Consider the following 26,718-nt stretch of genomic DNA (forward strand, 5'->3'; position numbering starts at 1 on the left):
TAATGCGCGCAAGGCCCACTAGTTGCGAACCGTAAAATCGTATATGACTAGGGCGAGACGGCGTCGAAAACACACACAATTCGCACACCTCGCAACTCGAGGTTTATTTTTAGGAAGGTCGCAATAGGACCTTACACAACATAGCTTAGGTACAGACACAACTGTACAGAAATGAATCTTAAATAGTTGTTTTTATTTAGAACCAGCATCCCATAGAACATAGCGTGCGGTTTACAGTCCCGTACACAAACAAAACTGTTTATTTAACAAATAAAAGTTTAGATAAACTATTACAAACAGATTTATTACTAGGAATACATAGTTGTGTAGTCACTATATTTTTTTTAATCAATTACAAAACAAAATTGTGTGGTATTTTTGAATATTCACCTCTTCTGGATAGTAAAAAGGTGAAATGGAAATTACTTTAATATTAATAGTAGGTACCTAAAACTTTAACACGTAAGTATGAAATGGAAATGAAGTACAAAGACATGTGAAGGTGAATACAAATTCCAAACTAATAGTTTGAATAACTTTTACAAACTCTGGGAAACTTAGGAAAAGTACAGAACTAACAGAAGTTTGTCTTTATAAAGTTGTCCAATTAGCTTTCTAGCTTTGCTATTCAAACAGCCTGTTCTCTAGAATATGCTAAGTTTACTCCGAAGTCACAAGTCAAGGGTCTTTGGAACAAACGCTGAGTGTTATGAACAATTTGATCATAAAATGTAACATTGAGTTGTAAATGGGTGAATATCAAAATGTGCCAAGTTTGGTGGCGAACTGTCATATAATTTTTTCGTGAAAAATTGGGTTCCGACATGATCCTTGGAATCCTTTTGGATCCTTTTTCATGTCGGAACCGAGGATCCTTTTGGGTCTTTTTCATGTCGGAACCCAATTTTTCACGAAAAAATAATATGAAATTTCGCCACCAAACTTGAAATTTTGATATTCACCCAAATGCAGAATATACTTACGGCTTTTAGGTGTAAGCACAGATCATATAATACTAACGTACAGATGCCTCACGTCATACAACGAAACTGTGCCGTTCTAACTCGGGCAATTCTTCGGGCTATTTTTAGTTCTAATAAATGACCACTAGATGCCGCTAAAACGCCCCTTTTTTAGCGGCATCTAGTGGTCATTTATTGATGGGATCGAACGAATCGAGCGACATCTAGTGAAATTTCAGCTTACTGAGTGCAAGTTATTGCAAGCACAATATATTTACTTAGAGTTAGAGTAAAATTAAGATAATAGATGGCGCAAACGGATTTTTTTTCTCAACGTTGACATGTTAGTATTATAATCTGTGACAATGATCTGTGACATTGTCAAGGTGACAGTTGTTAGTTGACATACGATTATATCTGATGTTTGGTGGGCAAAGAATACAAGGTCTTTGTTTGGTGGGGTTTATTGATTACGTCTTCATTTTGTATTGGCAAAAATATATCTCCAACTCCTGTAAGTATCTAATTAGTTACTAAAACTGGAAGATAATTAAAAACATAGCTAAGGTCCTACCTAGAACGCAATCGTCCCTTATCATCCCGGGCGTGTCGTAAACCCGACTGAGGAGAACCTTTATGAAAGACAAGTCTTTTCTAGCATGATGAAACATTACATTGGACCACCGGTTAAGCACCTGAGGACTTACTTTGTATAAAGTGCTTCCAAATTGGTCTCTGCTTACTCGTGGCTCTGCCCAGCCTAATCGGGATTACAGGCGTGAGTATAAGTATGTATGTAGTAGATACTTTTTTGTGTAGCTGTCACCTATCTATGGTACAAATCATAATATACTGTTTGTTGAAAAAAAGTTAAATAAGTCTAGTTAGGCAGTGAGCGTGTTGTGAATTTAAGCCTGTAATTTATTTCAGATCTCTAAAGACGATGATAACCATTATGAAGAATGACATGCAAAGGCTATTTGAACCACATATCAACAATTTTCTGACCATGACCAAGTGATGAATATGATACAAGTCTACCTCATGAAAGCCACACTACTTTTCAAAGAAAAATATTTTCTTTGGAGTTGTAGGTATTATAGTGAAAACTTAATCCTGACTTCTGTTCTGCATAAATGAGACTCGCACTATGCCAGGTATGTATGCTTAAATTATTATCCCATTAACCCATTTCTTTGAGCCCGAATATCTAAATGTTCAATAAAGTAGATAAATTTCAAACTCATCGGATTACATGCGTAATAGGTCATCCATGTGTCTAAATGTAAAAAATAGAGCCTATTATTACTACTCATTGGTATATGAGAGTTAACACTCACACTTACTCTCCTTCTCAGGGCGGACAGAGCAGAGTTTTGGCACACAAGTTTTGTCATACATTGCAATATACCTACTATTATTATATAGTCACTATTACTCTAATATAAAATAGGTCATAATGGTAGACTTGTTTGCATCTCAAACGATGAACCCGGTTCAAACCCTGGTACCAGACTTGCATTAATTTAATTTAAACAGTTCACATCTAGCACACTTGGCCTGACCATTATAGGTAGCGATACAGCCTATCGTTAGCCTAACGGAAAGCTCGTGAGGTGCGTGTGCTTAGTTCATCTTGTGATGAATGTTACTTTGACTACCTCAATGGGATGCAAGATCTTGCTTATGTTATGTTATTATATTATCTGTGATACATAGATAAACTAATGCCTATAATACCTAATGGGTGGTAGAAATGTTTTGTTCTGAATATCATTGCCGATCAAAATTAATGTGCTCTTTTAATAACTATTATATTTTCATTTGTAGGTAACATAATATAGCGAGTACCCTGGTTGAGTCAAGATAATATAAAATAAGTGGAAAGATAATGTGGCCCAAGTAGTAAAGGAAAGGATGTGCAAACAGCCGAATGTGAATCTGGCAATAATGTGCCTGTTTAAATGAGTTTTAGTTGAGTACCAAATAGTTACCTAGGTTTTCCTGGGAAAAACACTGATCCAGCTTTTCTGATTCAACTGAGTTTGTGTATGGTTTTGAATAAATAACTAAACAATAGAAATGTGTCTTTTATTTTACTATCCCCTTTCCATTACATAGATAGATATCATTTAAAGTAACTATAAATAATTAATTGTTCATTACAATTTATATAAAAGTAGTATTAGTATATTATAATTAAGATACCTACTTGATTATTAAAATTAACAAATTTAATGAAGTTGGATTTTTTTTTAATGACTAGAATGAAAATACAATAAATATTCAATTAAACTACTTCTTTAATTCAAAAGGTATTACATTTTGTTATTGTTAGATACAATACTAATTTCTTTTTTAACACTTTGCATTTTGGCGTGTCTTCAGTAATTGACAACCGTCTTCTCTTCGGCGTGTTGCACTGGTATGCTACTGCTGGCGGCTCCACGAGCTCTTCAAGTTCGCAGTCGCGAAGCCGTTTATTTTTGTACACCTTTTTCGGTGTCAGTACTTTAAAAGTACCTGATGAACCTAAAACGAAAAATAGTATGTATTAAATAATGTCGTGAATCTTATCTTCTTATCGTGGGTGGAATACCAGCCTCATCAACCCTAGTGTCAGGGTTATGATTGAGTCGCCAAAGGCCCCAAAAGATGAATGTAAAGCAAAGTTGTTGGAGATAACAATACCTAACATAAAGGAAGAAAAGGGCAATTATAACATTCATTAAAGTAGGTAGGTAACTAACGTATTAACGTAGCCATTTTATAAATATTAAAATGTGTATGATAAGTGATTCCTAAAAGATAGACATAGGTAGGTACTTATAAAAAACCACAATACATTGTTTTGTTATATCTCAAAACCATTAGGCAGCTTTTTCGATGAAAGCTCCCACTAGTCTTGATTTTTTTCGGACATAGATTGAACATCAGCGCTCAAAAAGTGGGACGCAAAGTTACTGTTAATATAGCGACGTGACAGTATTTCTCCGCGGTGCGCGATTAGGCGCGGAACTGGCAACATGCGAAGTGCGTGGTAAAAAGTTGCAAATATAGAAGCTCAAAGAAAAAAATATGTAACACTTCTTGTAAGTCATGACATTGGTGCTAATTCCTGTAAACACATCTAACTTTATTTTAAGTTATATCTGTCATTATTATTTTTTTCTTTTGAGATAGCCGCCAACAAACAGACGAGCGAATGGCGTGGGAGCTTTGTTTTATAATATTATTATAATGACAGATAGAATAAAAAAATAATAATGACAGATCTCTCAATGCGTCTTATCGGGGCTTCGGGGGATGCTAGGGCTGGTAGTTATTTCTGTCAGAGAATTAGCCTGGCGATTCAGAGGGGTAATGCTGCCAGCCTGTTGGGCACCTTGCCTCGATGTGACGCATCGGAGGAGGTGTTTTATTTATAGGGTGTGTTTGTTTTGTTTTTGTTTGAATAAATTGATTTTAATTATAATGACAGATATAACTTAAAATAAAATAAATAAAAATAATGATTAGATTACTGACGTGTTAAAGGCAATCAGACGAGATATAGAATGTAAACAAAGTTTCAGAGGTTCAAAACATTTATATTTGAATAAATTATCATAAAGTTCGAATTTTAATCGCTGTCGTCTGTACTAGACAAAGATGATTCGTCGGAAGAGTCCGAGTCAGCTGTGTTTATGATAAAACTATCTATCGTATTATCAATCATGTTGTCAATACTGTGTTTAAATCAACAACTACTCATAATACCAGCAAAAATCAAAAATAAAAGTAACAGAAACGGAATAATAAGAACAAAAATCTAAGTAGGTAAATACGGGGACGAAAAAATATGTATCACTTCGAACGCAATCCAAACAGAAATGAACATGTTCATAAAATGGCGGTCCAAATGTTGACAGCTGCAGTACCGACTGCTTTCCTGTACCTACCACGAAACACAACGACAGCTGTCGTTGACCAACTGACGCCATAACTGCGCGTACGAGTGATAAGGATAGAGATGATAATCCCTGGTTATCGCAATGTAACTCAGTAATGGTCCGTTTGTTTACCTTTTTGTATCTCGTCTGGTTGGCCTTACTTTACGTACCTATATGATTTTAGGTAGCTACGCTGCGGTATAGGTTTTGCGTGAAAGAGCCACAAACATAGTAGGTACCTACCTACTTAAGTAAGTGGAATGATAAGGCTTTATTACCTACATTAACTCGATTCATCTGCCACACACGATGCGTCAGGTCATCGTGTGTACCAATGTAACCTACCTACCTATAAAATGTATGACGAAATCGTGGGTCGCCCACCAATGAACTGTTTATTATAACACTGCCCGATCCTGATGCCCGAGCCCGCGATCTCGACGCATCGCGTTTGGGTAGTTTAATAACCGCTATAATATATACCTATAAGCGGTGCACTGTTTTGTACAAGATTGTAAACAACTACGTCTCAATTCCGTGTGTCGAGCAACTATAGACTTTATGTCATTATAAAGATAAGATCCATTCTAGCTTGTTGCGTTGCGCGAGGTCACGTGTTATTACGATTGTAGGTAAGTAGGTAGGCAGGTACCTACCTACTGGCTGAGTCGCGCAAACGCAAATGATAGGTACGTACGATGCGATGCGATGCGTAGTAGGTACCTAGGTATGTAGGTAAATCTGCCTGTATGTTTGTTACCCCTTCAGGCTTAAACAACTGGTTACGTTATGGTAGGTTACATTACCTACCCATCTACGACAATCGCCGTCTGCGTAAAGTTGAAAGCGAAAAGCTACTTTTCTACCTATAGCTACCTAACTTACCTAGGTAGATACTTACCTATTAAGGTATTATAAACTGCTTATATACGTCCCACTGCTGGGCACAGGCCTCCCCTCAATCAACCGGAGGGGGTATGGAGCATATTCCACCACGTTGCTCCACTGCGGGTTGGTGGAGGTGTTTTTACGGCTAATAGCCGGGACCAACGGCTTAACGTGCCTTCCGAAGCACGGAATCATCTTACTTTTTCGAACAATCACACCTGATTGCTTGAATCACCATTCAAGCCTGAAAAGTCCTTACCAAACAAAGGACAGTCTCACAAAGTGATTTCGACAATGTCCCCATCGGGAATCGAACCCGGACCTCCAGATCTTGAGCCTATCGCTCTAACCACTAGACCACGGAGGCTGTCAATTTGTCATTAAGGTATTAAGTAGGTATTATAGATAGTAGGTAGGTATCTTGGTATAGGTACAATAAAGTAATATTTTACGTCTTTAATTATTTTAAACCCTACAATTTATGTTAATACGGCTTTATTATAGTTTAGTTACTGAAAATGGTTCGGAATCGAGACGTCTATAGGCACCTATCGAACCTATCTATCATCACAGCCCGGACACTTCATACAAACAACCTATCCCCTACTTTAAACATTTAACTAGGTAGGTAGGTACCTACATTAACTTGTCTACATCTAAGTAGTAGGTAAGTTGTAATTAGCTAGGTACCTAACATTTCAAAAAAACTCAAGGTCGGTAGGTATCATTCATGTAGGTATATACAAGCAATAGGTAGGTACCTAATCTACAATAAAAATTTGATTGTATTTGTATTAATTCAGTGGTAGGTAAGTACCTACCTACCCAATTGTAGGTAATAACTTGACAAATTAATTGTGCTTACCTGGTGAGGAAGTGCTTGAGCGATTTTGAACGTCTTGAGTCTGATATGGTTCTGGAACTGCACTTCTCTGGAGTCTTTTTCTATGACCAGTCTCATTTCGTACATACTTGATATTGAAATGGTCAATGCATAAATACCTTGACCGCAAATTTTCTGCAGGCAAGTGGGCAATGTTCATATTACCTACAAGAAAAGAATATAATTTTCAATAAAACATAAATAGCCTATAGATGTTCCACTGCTGGATCGTCTCTACCCTCAAATAACAGGAGGTAATCGTTTTAGTGGTAGCCCGGACCAACTATATAATTTCTGAAGCAAAGCTTACTCTTACTTTTTCGGACAATTAAGTGACTTAGTCCGCAATGTCATAACTAAACAAAGATTAATGGTTGGATCATGGTAGTGGTTCCCTGGAAGAAATTGCTTAAACAGGCCTCCCATGTGTACTGTAGTAGGTATGTTGCATACATTTTTGTATGTTCTAACTGTTTGTGATCATTAAAAATATTTGATTTGTGATGAATAATCTCACAAAGTAATTTTGATAATATCAGAAACAGTACCCGGACCTCCAGATCATAAGCCTAATGTTCTAATCAATAATACACAGAGGCCGAATCTACTAAAACAGCAACTTTTGACATGTCTTATTAAGTTCTTGTAGGTACCTACCTATACATAATGTATGTATAGATTGTTACCTGCTGAAAGGTGGTCAGGTGTGAGCGAGACCAAGATACTAGGTATACCTCATTTGGGTTCCTGGCTTCTGTACACAGTCCCGATGTGTGAAATTGGTACAAAACTGTAGGTTTGGTAGATAGTAGTTTATCTTAGGTATCTATTAAGACTGTATAAGAAGAAATAAATTAATGTTTTATATTTATTTATTTTCATCTTAAATTAAAAGTAAATGTGTAAGTAGATATCTGGGGGGCCAAAATGGCTACATCAAAGCAATTCATCTAAGAAAGCAATATTGCTATTTGACATTTGTTTGCATCGCACACTTACTTTTATATGCACAAATGTGAAACTGCAATATTGCTTTCTTAGATGAATTGCTTCGATGTGGCTATTTTAACCGCCCTGGTCTATAAAATGTTCAATAAAACAGTCCAAAATTCAGCAATAATTATGTTCTTGATTGACTTTTTTTAACTTTTGTCCCTTTTATTCCACAGTTCACTTGGAAATATAAATCCATCGCATACAGTATTGGTATATAGTAGGTACTTTACAAGTTTTTGACTATTCCAGTGCTTTAGTAGTTATAGCAATTGGTTCAGAATCTGGAGGCCCTGAGTTCCCAGTAAGAATATGTTAAAAATCACTAATTATGATTTTCAAGTTTGATTAGTATATCTATATGCCATGCTAAATTACCCAATTGTACAAAAGTTAATTTAATAATTCCAAATTGACATTGAGCACAATACCTAATTATATTATGTTCTTCAGACAGAAAAAACTGTTCTACTACTCTAAACTGTTGATCTCAGCTTGAGTTTAAGTATTACATTAATTATGGTAAACTAAATGATAAATGGTGACAAATGATAAACCGATTAGGTACCAAAATAATAGTCTAGCAAGTAGGGGGAGTGGCAATAACTTTCCCACCATGTTAATTAGGTATTTCTTTTTATTTTATTCCAGTTTTGATTGTCATTGATTCTATCAAATTGTTTGTTTGATAACTTTTTGCAGTTTAATATTAAAAATAAATAAAAGTAAACATTTAACTACTTACCGCAATTCTCAAGCCATACTTTTAGGCGGTTGACGTCATCCCACGGAAAACGGAACATTGACTTCTGTTCCGAAGAATTTGTACAATTATAATAAGAACAATTGTGTGCAGACATTTTTTATAACCACTGTTCCTGTGCCGCTACGTGAAAGCAGGTTTCATGAAGCCAAATCAAAGTCCGATTTCAGTCCAGGGTTAGTTTGTAAACCACAATACACAAAACGTAGTTATGGATCCCCCACAGCGTATAGTAAACGTAAGATTGTGACACATCAGCATATCAGGGTGGTCTGTCTGGCTGAATGTGCAGTACGGGTGGCGGATGCATCGCTTGCAGAAAGATAAGCCTAGCGTTAGTTTTAAGACTGTATTTTTGGATCAGTAATAAACGACATCTAAATCTGTTCGGTTCTTTTACTCTACATTTAATTTAATTAGTTTTTAAAAAACATTTTCTTAGCTCCCGAAACTTGACTGGCGCAGCCGGTAGGATTCGCTTTCCTATACCGTGCGGCTCGTGCTATATAATTCGCGAAAATTGGACTGAAATCGTCTGATGCTGTGAAGACTGCGTGAGCTAATACGGACTAAGCGAATCCTGCGAACAAATAAATTTGTCGAAAATTGGGACCTGAAAATTGGAACATGCGAGCAGCCGGCTGGTGAGTAGAACTTTTCACCTTCCTTACCCTGCCTCTGTGTTCTGTTTTCCCGGGATTAAACTTCTCCCGTTATTTGGTAATCTTTGAAAATTAATAAATACTTCTCTTTATTAATTTTATTAGGGCTACCTATGTGTTAAGTATAGGTACTTAGTAAGTGTAAATTTATACGTATATACGTTTATTGAGTGTTAAATCTATCTAATTAATAGTAGTTTATTATATTCTTAGTGTTTAGTGCTTAGTAGTTATAAACTTGATTCACGATGGAATCTATCAGACTAATTCCTAATGAAATGGTTAAACTCGTCCCATTATTTGATGGCGAAAAGCGTCATCTAAACCTGTTCATTCGAAAATGTGAGTACATAATAGATAGGTTTCGCGGTAATGAGGCTCAAAATCAGTATGTAATGCAAACACTGACCAGTCGATTAATAGGGAACGCAGCCTCCCTTATCAGTGAACGCGGAGACATCGAAACATGGGACGAGTTAAGAGCTTTACTTACCCAGCATTTCGGTGATCCGAGGAGCGAAGAATGTATAAACATAGAGCTAGAGACTTTAAAAATACGTGCAGGAGAAAGCTTTTTGGATTTTTGTAATAGAATTCAATCGGTTCGTTCGGTTTTGATGTCAAAAGTCAATCAGATTGCCGACCCTAACATGAGAGCAAGTAAAAAGACTATTTACGAACACACTTCTCTAAATGTCTTTTTGTACAATTTACCCGAAAGTATGGTACGTATAGTTCGGCTAAAGGGACCTACCACCTTAGAAGCAGCGCTTGGTATTGTGTTAGAAGAAGTAAACTTCCATGATCAATATCAAGCGAGGAATAAAATGTCGCAACACAACCCCTCTAACTCTACACAAAAGCCAGTAACCCCAACATTTAAATTCGGACTCCCACCGTCCATTCCGCAAAATTTGACATTTAAACCTCCGGTGCAACAACCGTTCCTCATCCCTAATTATGTACCAGTACAACAACCACGGTTTAACTTTGGTATTCCTCCGAATAGACAAGCGAATAACCCGACTCCACAGAACCAACCTCAAAATAATTTCGGTTATCGCCCACAACAGTTACCCCAGTTTGGTTACCGCCCCCAGAATTTTGGTTACAGACCTGTCGGCCTCCAACCACAACCTCCAATGCGCCCTCAGCAATTCGGAATGCAACGTAACTTTAACGTTCCAAATACGCCTAATAACCAGCGACCTTTTGTGTCTGAGGACGTATCGATGAGAACAGCACCACCAGCGCGACCTCAACAGGGGTTCCGCTTGAACGAACTAGATTTACAAGAAAATGAACCGTATGCCTACGTCGATGCGTGTTATAATGATTATTATCCTTGTGATTACGAGTACTACCCTATTTACGACGAGATGGTTAATATGCAATCTGCACCGGTGTCTGAAATAGAAACCACTAAACGAGACGATGTCCCAGCTGAGCCTACCGGAAATTTTCAGATACAGGCCTCAGAGAGAGACATATCATAGAGCTAAACTGTAATGCGAACTTACGATTACCATATATCTATGTACCGGAGATAGACGCGAAACTAATGATTGATACAGGGAGCACGCGCTCGTTTCTTAGCCCGGAGAAGGCTAAACAATACTTTGCACCTCAAATAAATTACGAGCCCTTTAAAGTTATCAGCACCCACGCAAGTAGTGACCATGATCACGTGGTAAAGATACCTCTACCACCTACATTTAACAGCTCTGAGTGGCATAAATTTTATATATATAATGTAGATTCACGTTACGACGGACTCGTAGGTAACGATCTCCTGAAACAATTGGAAGCTGTTATTGATATGAAAAATTTAATAATCCGTACCAACACTACAACTATACCTATCATACATGAGTGCACCAATGAAACGATCGTATTACCCCCGCGAACTGAACTCAAAGTGAAGTTACCTACTGATTTGTATTCTGGTGAGGCTATTCTGAATTACACTCAGTTTTGTAAAGGTGTGCGTATGCCTAGCGCTTTAGTCACATGTAATAATGGATATGCGACAACTATGATTCAGAATACCCTAGACCAAGAAATGACGCTAACTATAACTAAACCTTTTAAAGTAGCTGAAAAACCTGAAACCGACTGTCAAATTAATACCATAACTAATCTGAATGAGATAGAAGTCGATAAATTACTTACAGAAAATCTATCAAAATTGCGACTAGATCACATGAACGTTGAAGAGCGTCAATGTATATCCAAACTGTGTGAAGAATATAAAGACATATTTTACTGCGACAAACTACCCCTTACCTTTACGAACCAAGTGAAACATTTTATCCGTACAAAAAATGAGGACCCAATATATACTAAACCATACAGACAGCCGCCTGCCCAAACAGAAGAAATCAGGAGACAGGTAGAAAAACTATTAAATGATAACGTCATACAGGAATCGTTCTCTCCTTGGAGCGCACCTGTACACTTGGTCCCCAAGAAGATGGATGCCTCAGGTGAAAGGAAATATCGCATGGTGATCGACTACAGAAGGCTTAACGAGATTACGACCGATGACAAGTACCCACTTCCTAACATCACGGATTTATTTGACAAGCTTGGGAAGAGTTCCTACTTTACGACACTTGATCTCGCTAGTGGGTACCACCAAATCGAAGTCAACGAAGACGACCGACAGAAAACAGCGTTTAGTACATCTAGTGGACACTATGAGTTCATCCGTATGCCATTTGGGCTTAAAACAGCGCCTGCAACTTTCCAGCGCGCAATGGATAATATTTTGAGAGGGCTGCAAGGCATTCACTGCTTAGTATACCTCGATGATATTATAATATATTCCAGTAGCTTACAGGAACATATCGAAAAATTGAAACTGGTGTTTGACAGACTTAGACAGACTAATCTGAAGGTGCAACTGGACAAATCCGAATTTTTACGAAAAGAAGTGCTTTATCTCGGTCACACAATTACCAAAGACGGACTGAAGCCTAACGACGATAAAATAAGAAGTATATTAAACTATCCACTACCAAGAACTACGACAGAAATAAAAAGCTTTTTAGGACTGATCGGCTACTACCGTCGCTTCATAAAAGATTTCGCTAAGGTCACGCAACCCCTAACTTCTTGTTTGAAGAAACGTAATAAAATTATAATAAACGAAGCCTATACCAACGCATTTGAAAGATGTAAAGAACTGCTAACGACTGTACCTTTGCTTCAATATCCTGACCCAGAAAAACCATACATACTTACTACCGATGCGTCTTCAGTGGCTTTAGGTGCCGTATTGTCCCAGGGCACGATAGGATCAGACAAGCCAGTCGCGTACGCCAGCCGTACGCTCAGTGACACGGAGAGTCGCTATAGCACAATAGAACGTGAGCTACTAGCAATAATCTGGGCTGTGAAACATTTTCGGCCCTATTTGTATGGCCATAAATTTTACATCTATACAGATCATAGACCTCTAGCATGGTTGTACTCTCTTAAAGAGCCAAATAGCAAATTAACACGTTGGCGCCTCCGCTTACAAGAATTCGATTTTGAAGTTATTTATAAAAAGGGCAATCAGAACACTAATGCGGACGCCCTATCTCGAATTAAGGTAAATGCTCTCGGATCTGACTCTGAAAATGATGATGTATCAATGAAAGTCCATGTGGACAAGAAGGACGAAGAATTACAAAAGTATATAGACAGTTTAGTACAAGACATATCCCAAATAGCTAAAAACAACAAACCTATAGGCAATTCTGATACGATAACCATATCAGACTCGGAAACTACCTTATCTATTTCGGACCCCTATGAGTTAGAATCAACTTACCCTGTGCCTTCAGTTTCCAGCGGCACGGAGACAGCTCATTCGGCTCAAGAGTTAGAATCCCTTGGCATCCCTATACTAAAAGAAGCAATAGATACTAAACCTAACCAAATTCTAGTGTTCTCTTGGTTTAGAAACGAATTACAGGTTAAGAACCTTTCGAACAGAAAACAGAAAATTTTAGAGGTGTTCCTACCAATAAATAACGAAGATTTGATTAAACGATTTTTAAAAGAATACATAAGGAACAATATAAAATATTTCATTTACTTCGAGAATGAAGAGCATAGACGAGACTTTTCTAGAATAATTATTGAGCTATTCAAGAAAGGATCAATACAGTTTTATGAATGTACGGAACGCGTAATGTACGTAGAGGATGAAAAGGAACAAAGGGCCATAATATTGAAACATCACGAAGGAAAGGAATGCCATCGTGGAATTAAGGAAACCACTTGCAAAATGCGTAGGAATTATTACTGGGAAAATATGCAAGAAACCGTAGCGGCAGTGATTAATGGATGCGAGGCTTGTAAAAAGATGAAGTATGATAGGAAACCCTTGAAACCTGTATTACAGTTGACCCAGTCTCAGGATGCACCCTTCCAAGAAATATTTATAGACCTCTTTAGTATAGAAGGGAAAACTTACCTTACATTGGTGGATGCTTTTAGCAAACTCGGGCAGGCACTGGAGATCTCAAACCGTTCCACCCCGGAGGTTGTACGCGCCCTTATAAAGTACTTTTCTTTCTATGGCATACCGAAAAAGATTTCGTGCGACCCGGGTACCGAATTTAATAATGAACTCTTAAGAGAGCTCACATCCTTCTATAAAATAAACTTACATATAACGACACCAAATAACCCTAATTCCACGGGCATTGTTGAGAGGTTCCACTCAACTATTATAGAAATATACCGATTGGCTAAATATGAAAAACGATGTACTGATGCCTCTTCTACCATGACGTACTCAATTATGGCCTATAACCATTCTATACATTCTGCCACGGGTTTAACACCCTTTGAGGTATGTTTTGGTCATACAGATTCAGGTAAATCTTTCGATGTAGATTTCGAAAAAACTTACATGCAGCGGTTAATCTCAGATCATGCTAAGCGCACTAAATATCTTTATAAATATATATCGGATAAAATGTTAGATCAAAAGGAGCAAGCTAGGAGAAAGAGGGGAGGCGAAGTTGATATAGATTTCGAGGAAGGCCAGTCTATATTTGTGAAAGATATTAATACTAGGAAAAGCAAGGACAAAGCAAGGTATCACAAGGCAAAAGTACGCGGAAAGGTAGAGAAAAACACTGTACCCATTACGATTGGCATTAGGGATACGAAAGCGCCTATTAAAAATGTCAAACGTCCCCCGCAGGTGGAGTTTGGTCATGATGACCGTGGTGCTGAAGAACCATGCCCGGGGCCTTCAACTTCAAAGGATTGAAAGGAACCCTGGCATCCTTCCTGTAAAAGAAGGGCAAGCTTACCGTCAAGAAGATAGGTGGCTGATAGTTAAGGTGTTAGATTTAAGTTCTTTAAAAAATGAATTAGCATTTAATATTTTAAAATATAGAGATTTTTGTAAGTTAGTCGATATCCATAAACCCTATGTTAATGAATTCCAAAGTCTGAAGTCCCAAGTAGAATATGTTCAAGACATGGCAACTGAGAAATTCACGCAACTAGTACCGACGAGTAGAGTAAAAAGAGGTCTACTAAACCCTTTAGGTTCCTTAATCAAAATTGTTACTGGAAACTTGGATCACGATGACGCTATTAAGTATGACTCTTTGATATCTAAACTGGAAGGCAAGCAATTCCATATAGACAGAAAGGTGACTTTGATCTCCCAAATGCTGGATAACCTTATAAACAGTTCCGAATCGCTCCACGAAAATACCATGATATTAGACGAAAGGCTCAAAAGAGTTGAAAGAATTGTAAAAAATATTGCCACTAAGGAAAATAATTCCATATACACTACATATATATTAGGTATGTATAGTATGTTTATTAACAACTTCCGCACAATTTATTTGATTTTGGATGAACTGGAAACTGCATTAGCTTTTACTAAGATTTCTGTATTACATCAATCTATAGTAAATTCTACGGAGTTGTTACAATTGTTAGAATGCATAAGTAAAACCGATAACTTAGTATATCCTGCAACGATCGATAATCTTGTTAATTTAGAACGAATAATGACTGTGAAAGCTTTTATCAAGGATTGCCAAATAACTTTCATTATAGAAATCCCTTTGACGGACAACGGTACTTATAATTACTTTAAATTGTATCCTCTGCCTATGTTTAATATATCAGAAAACAGAACAGTAATCATTATCCCAAAATATCCTTACCTGCTGGTGAAAGGTTCGAAGTACTTGCCGGTAGCCACGCCGTGTAACGAGATTAGTTCCAGCCAATTCCTGTGTACAGAAGAGAATGTAGCGTCCTATCCAGAACTCACCTGTGCAGAACAGCTCATGAAATTCGATCAGAACTTAAGCTTATGCTCACCACACGCTGCTGAGGTAGAGAACATAAAAGTGCAAAAAATTAGCCCCACTAGCTGGATTCTGCACACCAGAAACAACATAATTCTGGAAAGCAGATGTGCCGATGACACCGAGAGGCAGAATCTTCAAGGAACGTACCTTTTATCTATCGAAGAAGGTTGTGTAGTTTACCTGGAAAACATAAAATTACGTCGCCACAAATATTTGACCGGAAAACTTAACTTCAAAATCTTACCAATCATAACCCTGCCGGAGCTGAAGCTGAAGGAACCGGAACTTACCTCTGAAAAGATAGTACAGCTGAAAGGAATAAATTTAGATGACTTAAAACATCTATCATACATATTGAAAAAGGAAACGTCAATCAGTGATGAAGTGAAAGATTACAGTGCAGTGAAAGTGAAAAACAATTACATTAGCCTAAGTGACATAATTCTCTATGTAATTTTAATATTCGTAGTAATAGTAGTCATAGTTAAATTTAAAGAATGTATAGTAAGAAAATGGCAGAATTATCGGTCTTCTAATTTAGACGATAATTCTGAACTTAGGGAGGGAGGAGTTATGGATCCCCCACAGCGTATAGTAAACGTAAGATTGTGACACATCAGCATATCAGGGTGGTCTGTCTGGCTGAATGTGCAGTACGGGTGGCGGATGCATCGCTTGCAGAAAGATAAGCCTAGCGTTAGTTTTAAGACTGTATTTTTGGATCAGTAATAAACGACATCTAAATCTGTTCGGTTCTTTTACTCTACATTTAATTTAATTAGTTTTTAAAAAACATTTTCTTAGCTCCCGAAACTTGACTACGTAGAAGGCGCGTTCGACTCGTAATTCAAACGAAAACAAACATTTTCAAACATAGGTAGGTTACTAACCTACCTACGTTATTTGAAAGTTGCGTTTTTTTTTTGTTCTCAAATTTAGTTTTAAATGATATTTATACAGGTTATATTTTTTTTTAAAATTTGATATTGTATCTCCCATAATTTATGAGAATTACAACTAAACATTTAATTAATTCAATAAAATGTATTTTGCAAATAAACACAATCTTTTAAAAACGTAATATTGTATTATCTGTGGCAAAGCTAGATCGATGTTGCAATAATTAACGATAGATGGCGCAACTTTAAGCGAGCTTCTTACACATAATTATAGATGGCGTTAATAAAAACGAGAACGTTCAACCCCTCAACAAGCTCCATACTCGACGTAGTTCCGACGTAAATCCGCTAGAGTAACCACTAAATTTAAAAATATAAAAATCTCCATTAAATGCCAATATCTTTGATTAACTTTTGGTTGGAGTATAACTTTTAAATTATAAAACATAATTTTAGTGCCTATTTATCGATTATTGGCTTTTAAAGAAACTTTAATTACAAATCGGTACTATTAGCGTCATCTATTGAAATTTTTTTGAACAATGTTTCCTAATGTTCGCGATGAGAACCCATGGTATAATATACTTGTGAAATAAATATTGACACTTGTAACATGTAATTTACATATTGTTGTAATAATGAAATGTTTTACAAGAAAATTTCTTGTAATACAGGGCTTGTAAGTTTTTATACACAGGGCAATCTTACTAACAATGTCAATATTGCCTTATAGTGAAAACTACTTCCTAAAATCCTTTTTGAAACTTTAGTTAGTATAACCTAAATAAACAAGCTAGTTTGAATTCAGGTAAAATTGTATGGTCTCATATTTTACTCTGATTGAAATTAATTGAAAGAAATGGAGGTTATAATTAAAGCACATAATAACGGGTTCTTACCGCGTTTAAATGGGGATGTGAGACTCCCGATATTTCGCGGTAAGAACCCATTATTATGTGCTTTAATTATGATAATGGCCCCGATTCCTGCAAACACCGCCTAATTTTATTTTAAGTTATATCCGTCATTTTCATATCCGTCGAAAAGGAAAGGGACGGATGATTCACAGCTCTTAATTTTAGGAAGAATGAGTAAATGAATGTGTCGGGTTATTGACTGATGTAAAATTTTTAGACGGTTGGTTTAGATTTGTGCTTAAAATTGACGTGTGTTCCATAAATTTTATGCTTGTCAATTACCCGTCCCTTTCCTTTTCGGCGGATAAGAAAATGACAGATATAACTTAAAATAAAATTAGATGGTATTTACAGGAATTAGCACCAATAACCGCGTAAACTTAAAACAATGTCTAATGGAGGTTATGTTTATGAAAATCATATCAGAAACGGATTTTTTTGTTTGATTTGATTTTTCTAAATAATATATCTAATAATTATATCTTAGACACCAATATATTATATAAGACAAGCTTTTTTATAGTGACTAATGTACACTTTCAACCGTCACCTTCCTTATTTATATGCGGAGGGAACTTTATTTTTTTTTTAGTAGAGACTTTTAGTAGTAGGAGATTTAGAATAACACAGACAAAATCAAGTCTAATTTTAAACTCAAATGAATGTTTTATCTCCACAGCTAATAAACACTAAGAATACTCACGATTGTGGTGTACAAAGACCAGTCATTTCCGCGTACATTTTCTTAATAAATTCTACTTTTAACACAAAGGTGGAGTAAAACTACGTGTTCACCCAAACAATGGAAGGTGGCCGAAACGACATGACAAAAAGAGAAAATCAAGTTTTAACAAAGTGAATAAAGCTAACGTAGTGGGTGTTGTGTTACAAAGAATGTAACTTTGTCTCTACGACACCTACTTGGGGATCTCGATTTACAAACGCGTTTAATAATAATCCCTTTTTAATGAGATGTGAATAAAATAAAATTGTTAAGTAAACTACAAAAGGTCAAAGGGCTTTTGATGTTTCAAATTGTTATCTTACATTACAACGTACTTTTATTAATAGGCTGGACACTAAGAGCATTAGATGCATCATATCCATCCAAAACTTCGTTTCAACAGTGGCTGAAAGTTGATTTAGATTACTTGCGGCTCGGCTATGATTTACAGGGTTTAATTTATGTATGTTCATTTTATTTGAGAGCATTTTTAGTTGTAACTAGTTTAAAAAAAACATCGGAAGGTTTTTGTGTGTGTTTTGGCTACGTTTATAGAGATTTAACACGCTGCGGGAAGTTTTAAGCGACACATCATTGCATACTAATCAAACGCGTGTAATTTACATAAGCTCACATAGACTGATGGACGACTAGTATATGGATGTACCTCTGTACATCTATCGCAAGATGAACTGAGTACGTCTCACCGAGCTTTCTATAGATCTACGCGAGGCACATCGCCGTCTATAATAGGCGAGCTAACAGTGTTAGCGAAAATCGCACGTAAGATAAATTAAAAACTCATTTGAGCGTGACAATGCTTCTGCGTGAATGCCTCTAAACATCGCCTTGTGCTTGAATTCACCGCGCGCACTTCTCAGCGCCCTCCATAACACGTTTATAATTTTATTCTATTTATAACACTCCCCTTCTTATTTACATCAAGTGGAAAGCATCCTTCTAAATATATATTGTCAAAATCAACATCAAAACATTGCTCTGAGTAAGGCTTTAGGTATTTTTAGTACAACAAATATTCTTTGTATAAAAATACCAATAAATCGGATATAATAATAATAATAATAATCTTTATTGAACATAGGCTTACAATTTTACATTAATAAAAATATAGACAACTATAATAAGACCAATTACTCTAGATATGCGGCGGTCCCTGCACTAAGCTCAGCTTGTATCGCAGGGGCCAGAGTACGATTTCCTGTCAGGATTTACAAAATGGACACACGGACAGAATACAGAGCACTATGAAAAATTATAACTGCTTATATCAAAATACACAATAATGAAACATAATAAAAATATTTAAAATTAACAAAAATAAAACTTCTAGGTATGGAGTAATGTGTGTGTGTGTTATATATTCGTATAATTACGATATTAATCACCATATTTATTTAAAAGTATTTTTTTAATTTAATTTATTATGATCTTCATTCGTGTCTGTAAATAACTACTACGAAACAAGTTTGATTAAAATTCCATGCATTTATTTATTGAATATATTTGTCTCTCTGTCATAATTGAAAAATATATTTAATAAATAAATATTTTTTAAACCCTGGAAACGTTTCGTTTTTTTTTAATATCTGTTTATGGTTTCTGACGAAACCTTGCCCTATATGAAGGAAAGGAAAGAAGGAAACTACTTACTCGCCTTTTATACCAAAAGATCGTTAAACTTAAACCAGTTATGAGTTTATTTATAGTTATTTATTTCGTTTGGAAACAAAAATCAATACTGAAAAGCACATAAGCCCAAGACAATAATATTCCCTATTAGAACAGTCCTCTGGCTATCCCAACTATTTCATTTGGTGCATGTACTGATTAAAAGGTACTGTAGTGTGAGGCATCCCTTATCATACAGTATTTTAGAACAACGATTGTGTAAACCAGGGACACAGCTAATACAAAACCCACATGACCTTATCTAAAATATTTTATGTTAATTTTAATTTTTTTAAAGAACGTCTAGGGCCGTGTGCCGAGGTTTTTCTTGCAGCTTCTTTTCCCAGGCTATACAGGTTGGGAGAAGCTGCAGTAGTTTTAGGCGGATGAGACGTTCGTTATATAAAAATTGACGATTCAAAGTGTAACTATGTTACCTACATAATTTTTGAATTTGAATAATACATAATAATTATTGAATTATCTCAGTAAATATCAGACCGATTTCAAAAATTCTTTCAGTATTATACGTGCGAAACCGGGACAGGCCGCTAGTCGTTTAACAATTTTAGGCAATTTCTAACATAAATAGATACACCATATACGGACAGTAGAACGGACGGACGGTTTTTCATTGTATATTATATTAAAGGACCATCCCAAATATCAATGAAATCAGTTATATATATCTCAGAATTCAACGAGTGTGTTATTTACCAACAATACATTGCAGTAACTTACATCATATGATGAACTAAGTACCCAAGTTTCAAGTAAATAATATGAAAAAAAAATTGTGAAAAATCGTGATTTTACATCTCCCTTACAAAATAATTTGTTATCGGAATTGAAAATCTTTATCATATTTTTAGTCCTTTGATTTTCAGACGATTCAATGGAGATCCGAGCCCTTAGAAGCCTTTTCAATGCCCTTTTCATCAGTACCATTACATTGATGAGACCGTTATTAGTTATTAAATTTAAATTATTATACCGCTAATCGATATTTTATCAAATTGTTTGCTAGACAATGAAAGGATTATTTATTATATTATTAGATGAAGGGGATTTGTATATGTATATATATACTGTCTGGGACGTTATTATTACTAGAATAGAATATGTTTATTTATCAAAAAACTTAAACATGTATATGTCGTGGCCAGATCATAGAATTGATCATTTCATGATGTGGTCAACCATTTCATGAAATGGTCATATTTCATGAAATAGAATATCATTCGTTGGCCACATCATGATGTAGTTTGGCCAGATGAACACGAAACGTTTAACGATATGAGCAACTAAATGCGTGATTACTTCATGATATGGCCAAACGTTGGCAATCATATCGTAAAATTAGTAACATTATCCACCGATAGTGGCGCTGGTGTCGATTATATTTAAAACTTGATTGATATTATAATCGATGAATCAATGTTATTGTTAAATTTTCCATATCGAATAGGTACATAATTTTTAACTTAAGAAATTTATCGACTATTCGCATTTTTATTAGGTACACCACATAGCATAGACACCGCATACATTAACGATATGGCCAAACGTTGACGTTTTAACGATATGGTCAACTTAAGTTGGCCATTTCATGAAATATGACCATTTCATGAAATGGTCGACCACATCATGAAATGATCAATTTTACGATCTGGCCACGACATATACATTACTGGCGGACCCCGCACTAGGGAAACCCTGTATCGCAGAGGTCCTGAACATTTGTTATTAACAAACACTTTTAGATAAACCGGCGAGCTAGCCTTTCATAACAGTACTATTATAACATTATTAATGTACAATTTAGAATAAACAAAAATAAGTAATAGAAAACAGTAAAAAAGTTACATTTTATATGGCACATACTTTATTATTAATTATAGCAAATACCATACCAAGTAACGGTGCTTCTTTCACTTTTCTCTATCCTCTACCTCTTTGTCTTAGTCAGATTGTAAACGAATTATTTTACTTTGACACAGGTGCTGACTCCAGTACACACAATTTAATTTTATTTTAAGTTATACCTGTCATTTTCTTATCCACCGAAAAGGAAAGAGACGAGTAATCAACAGGCAAAAAATTTATGGAACAGACGTCAATTTTAGTTAGAAATTTAAAAATGTCTCCCAAAATTTTATATTTGATAATAACCCGACAGAATTAAGTTGACAGCACACGTCAAACGGTTTGCATGTCAGCGAGTGTATCATATATCGGTGGGAAATAGGCGTGAGTTTATGTATATAATGTATGTATTTAAGAAAATGTCGGGTATAACTTAAAATGCAGGAATCGGGACCATGTCAACTTACGTCAGTTTCTACTTTTGTGAGGACAGAGTTAGAGCTAGTGGTTGCATTGTGTTGGAGTAGTACCGTACGTACCGATAATATTATGGTGTATTATAATATTATCACTGGAAAGGCAAAATTACGAAAGCGCCAAAAGGCCATTTTAAGAAAAATCCATTTAAAGTCTTTTTCGTCTTTTTATCATAACTTTTTATAAAACGTTACTTTTTCATTTTCAATTTCTAGAAATATATAATTATAACATCGAATGCTATTTTAGGATACTTTGGTGTTTATGTAATTTTACTTTTCCAGTGACGATATGAAATAAAACTATTTTAACGGAATCGAATACTATTTTTATGTTCTCGTAATAGTTGTTTTATTTCAAAGCACTTGTAGTAGTCACCAGTGCGTTATTTTCTTCTTTTTATTCTTTTGTGCGCCCGTACTAAGTTACCTTCTCTTGTCCGCTTTGATCCTTGAGCGTGGTAATTAAATCTTCCGTTGAACCAAGTTTTCTATACATACGGTCTTCTTCACATACTATATTTACACGAAAAGATATTGTTAGTAAAAAAATATTCGTGTAAAAATGCGTGTCTTTATTTACAAAAGAGCGAATGAAGGGATAAATGTGTGTCGACATCGACCTAGGATTAAACTTATGGTGCACCTATGCTTGTACAACCCATCATATGGTTCCATTATTGGCTTAGATGCATATACACTAATACTACGTATAGTAAGGACGTCTCCACCTTGCAAAAATACGACCTTGAAGAGTGGCTAATTTACCTCACCTCACTAATGTGCCGTTGCCGAGAATGTTCCTGAAGTGGAACATTCCTGTGAACGGCACATAACTGCTCATGACCGACTATCGTCGTCATCCGACGACTATAGTTGACGACTATAGTTGGGTCGCCACCGAACTATAGTCGTAAGTGAGGCGACTACGACACAGTCCCTCGTCGACGATCGAGTGTCGTTGGTCTGTAAGCGCCCTTAGTATAATATACATGGACTAGTAATTTTCCATTAAATAATATGTAGCTCTACTTCAAGTAGAGCAGTAGTAGAGACGCAATCTCCACTGCAGATTTTTACTACGTCTGTAAATCAGGCCTACTTTAAAATTATATAATTAGGCTGACAAATGATTTTATTTAATTAAATAAAAGTGAATAATGTCAGTAATAATTGGAACAAGCTTTGACTATTACGATAATAAACGACAAAATATTACACCACACTCAAAATCGGCCCTCAAAATTAATTGTTATTCTTATAACAACCTCACCAGAAAATATGACAGGATACTGTCCATTAGTGTGACAATTTGGTAACAATTTCTACCGTTCCAAGTTGACTGACAGTTTGGTGAAATTGTACCCGACACCGACCCTGATCACACTATTGTTGGTGATGGATTTAGGTAAATTGGACACCGGAATTTAACAACATGATAATTCCAACGACCATTTGAACGTGTTTGTGATATTTTTGACGTTTAATTTAGCTATTTTGTGATATTTAGTGACACATCTTTAATAGTTCCATAATTTACATTCATAACACAACATTACTTATTGACTTTCAAATTGTAAGTTATCTTTGCCAACGCCGATAAGGATAAGGGGAATTCGTTTATGGACATAATTTATCACATAGCATTTTGGTACGGAAAATTTTACCGCTTTTTATTATTAGTCAAGTGAAAAATGGGATTGACATTTTGTGTCTGAACAGTTTTTGTATTTTTTTTTTTCAACGGACGTTATCTTTTTCTGGACATAATACAATTAATTTCTTTCCTTACGTAAGAATTTTCCATTAAACTATAATTATGGTGTAATAAATAAGAGAGAATTTTAAAACCATTTTACAGTTTCCAAGTACTGAGTCTGACCATCTACATTTATCCTTACCAAACCAAAACAATACCTTGGCTAGCATTAAAGCCATCAAGCACAGGATATCGAATTCTACCCGGGCAGGGTGCGGATGTATAAATTCTCCCCCACCCAACATAGATAACCCGTTGGCAGACATAAATCTACGGTAAATAATCTTAGTTATTAGTGTGGCGGCAGAGGCACATGAAACGATTTACGTAGGCTTTTTGTTGAGAGGGATTTTCGATTTTGATGAAGGTACACTTCGTTAAAGATATCTCTGTTTTCGTCTTTTTTTAACACTCACACTGACATCGAATATTTCGAAAGGGATTTTGTAAGTCAATACTGAAATATGTGGTCCCAGCTACAGACAGATGGTGTGAACAAGAATTAGAGTTTTTTTTGCGTGACTTATTGTAGATTTGACTATTTTGAACTTTGATATATAATAATGTTATACTATTTGATTTGGAAGCACAAATGAGGAGGGTTGAATATTCTCACGTGGCAGGTGAGAATCTGCAAGATTACCATAAATGACTACTAGAATGAAAATTAAAATATTGTACGCATGCTGCATAATAATATTATGTCTTAGACGTTGACTAAAGTATCAAGTTCTGTTATTGAAGCGCTTTATAATAAAACACTAAATAACTATCTATGCAACGTGAGCCAAAACAAACCGAACATAAACATATTACCAAAGTATAAGACACTAATAAACCCGTTGTAAGTACAAATTGACCTCGGTGACGTCAAAAACAGAATTTTGTCTGCAGCAAATAGTCTTCAGTCGACGAGTTAACGTCTAGCGATGCAAGAAATTGCTTCACTCTGTTAATGATCACTCTAGTTCTTTGAAGACCACTCTATGTTGTGAACGATAAAGTTAACTAAATACGTTAACTCAGTAAAGGGATAGACAACTTGCAATTAAATAGAAACTTAATTTGCAGTTTTATTGAGTGGGTTTATTTAGATACGAAATCGTCACCTGATTTGAAATAAGTAGCTGCTAATAGCTGATGTGAAGACTGTGTAGCTGAGAATGTGGTGGAAGCAAGAGAAGTGTGTCACATGAAATTACACAGTTTCTGCTTACCACGAGGGGAAAAAGGCGTGAGTTTATGTATGTGTGAATAGCTGAGATGGTAATTATGCCCTGCAATGGGCAAAGCAAAAAATAGTCTGAACAAGCTTTGCAGCCATAACATAACATAAACAGCCTATATACGTCCCACTGCTGGGCACAAACCTCCCCTCAATCAACCGGAGGGGGTATGGAGGATACTCCACCACGCTGCTCCACTGCGGGTTAGCGAAGGTATTTTACGGCTAATAGCCGGGACCGATGGTTTAACGTGACCTCCGAAGCACGGAATCATCTTATTTCTTCGGACAATCAGGTGATTCAAGCCTGCAATATCCTTACCAACGCTCTGCCCACAGAGGCTGACTTGCAGACATATTTGTTATGACGTACTAAGACGGATAAATATCACGAACCATAATATATTATATTAAAAACTTAACAGCCAAACATGTTGGAAAGGACACATTTTCGCATAGGTATATTAAAATATTAGCTTTTTGCTGTGCCCTTAAAATAAGTACAGGATAAAAATCTTAATGTTTTTGTTTGTTAAGACAAATTCTAATCGAAATACTTTTCCCATTTATTACTAAATATTCTACTTACACATTTTATTATAATAGCCTTTAAACTGCACACGACTATCTACACGGAAACTGAGTTGAATAAACGTCGCGAAACGTCGTGTCGGGGTGAGTAAAAAAACTATTTCGACATCAACTCGCGAGCGTTCTATCGGAAATTATGCCCGTGTATGTGTGCCTTGGTAGACGTTGCCCCGCTTGTACTGATGTGTGTACATATAATATGATGTTCTGTGAACTTTCACACAGAGTAGGTAAGTACAAAAGGACGATGAGTCAAAACGTCACCTCCACCAACAGATTCCAGACATATCCCATTCGAAGCGTCTTTGCAAGTTGATACTTTTGCTCTATGGCGACATTCTCGAAATACGCGGAGTTTAGCCGGATTTCGAGTTTTTAAATTTGATTTTGCATACCTCCTGTTACATCATTGTTTCATCCAACAGATTCCAGACATATCTCATTTTCAAAGTATCTGTTGGAAGGGGGGGACAGGTTACGGTCATGGTCCTTTGGTTCGTTCTTGATGACATTGTCATGTTGGCTGTAGACTGTATCACTCTTGTACCAAGCGTGACTAAGTGCTGGCTCTTTTAATAGGTTTTTTTTTGTTATAACTACATTTCATTTAATGTTTTAGTTATTTTTTCATTTCTGAAACTTTCCTTTTCTCTCTCGTGAATTTCCAGCCTTCGCGATTCGACATTCGCACCGCGTCGTGTAGATACTGCTGGGATCTCTATCTATCGTTATTACCTATCGATAGTATTGCTTCTGGCGATGATTTTCAAAGACAGCAATTGATAGTCTAACTATAGATAGTTCGGCAACAGTAATGTGTACCTACTGAAATTCCTACTCTACATCCTTTCAATTCGCCGGGTATGTACAACCATCCACGGAAAATGATAGGGGCAATGGAGTAGTAACATTATTACAAGCAATTTGCTTCTGCTAGTTCGCGTCTGGTGATATTTGAACTATGCGCGGGACATGCCCGATAGTGTTGCTGATGATTTATGCGCATAGTTTGTTTAGTGAATATTATGGCATTTTTTATGCGCGTAATATACAATGTTTGATGAAATGAACAAGTTTGTGCGGTATATATCAGTTAACTTAGACGTGTTTTTGAAGGTGTATAACCTAACATAAGTATAAAAGTT

General features: G+C 36.0%; 2 protein-coding genes and 1 long non-coding RNA gene across 7 annotated transcripts in view; 2 read left to right on the plus strand and 1 right to left on the minus strand.

Annotated features, from left to right (window-relative positions):
- LOC126369383 (ecdysone oxidase-like) overlaps window positions 1–25,731 on the minus strand; it is a 169,889-nt gene extending 144,158 nt beyond the window's left edge. For 4 of the 5 annotated variants that reach the window (XM_050013769.1, XM_050013768.1, XM_050013766.1 and 1 more), the window contains exon 1: window positions 25,572–25,731. The gene's annotated coding sequence lies outside the window, so the exon portion shown is untranslated. Of the gene's footprint in view, window positions 1–22,294; window positions 22,515–25,571 lie in introns of those variants that run through there. The other variant, XR_007566697.1, reaches the window with a different exon arrangement.
- LOC126369463 (uncharacterized) lies at window positions 1,669–2,936 on the plus strand. The gene is made up of 3 exons (XR_007566711.1): window positions 1,669–1,740; window positions 1,893–2,119; window positions 2,793–2,936. It is a non-coding gene; the product is annotated as an uncharacterized LOC126369463 (long non-coding RNA).
- LOC126369772 (uncharacterized) lies at window positions 9,305–10,579 on the plus strand. Its single transcript, XM_050014337.1, has one exon. The coding sequence runs from the start codon at window positions 9,332–9,334 to the stop codon at window positions 10,577–10,579; it is 1,248 nt and encodes a 415-aa protein (XP_049870294.1). The 5' UTR covers window positions 9,305–9,331.
- Window positions 25,732–26,718: the final 987 nt, after the last annotated feature.

This window comes from Pectinophora gossypiella, chromosome 9, assembly GCF_024362695.1.
Source record: "Pectinophora gossypiella chromosome 9, ilPecGoss1.1, whole genome shotgun sequence".
Classification (NCBI taxonomy): Eukaryota; Metazoa; Arthropoda; class Insecta; order Lepidoptera; family Gelechiidae; genus Pectinophora; species Pectinophora gossypiella.

What these genes read in the sequence shown, in the direction of transcription:
- LOC126369772 (XM_050014337.1), top strand. Translation starts at nt 9,332, where the DNA reads ATGGAATCTATCAGACTAATTCCTAATGAAATGGTTAAACTCGTCCCA.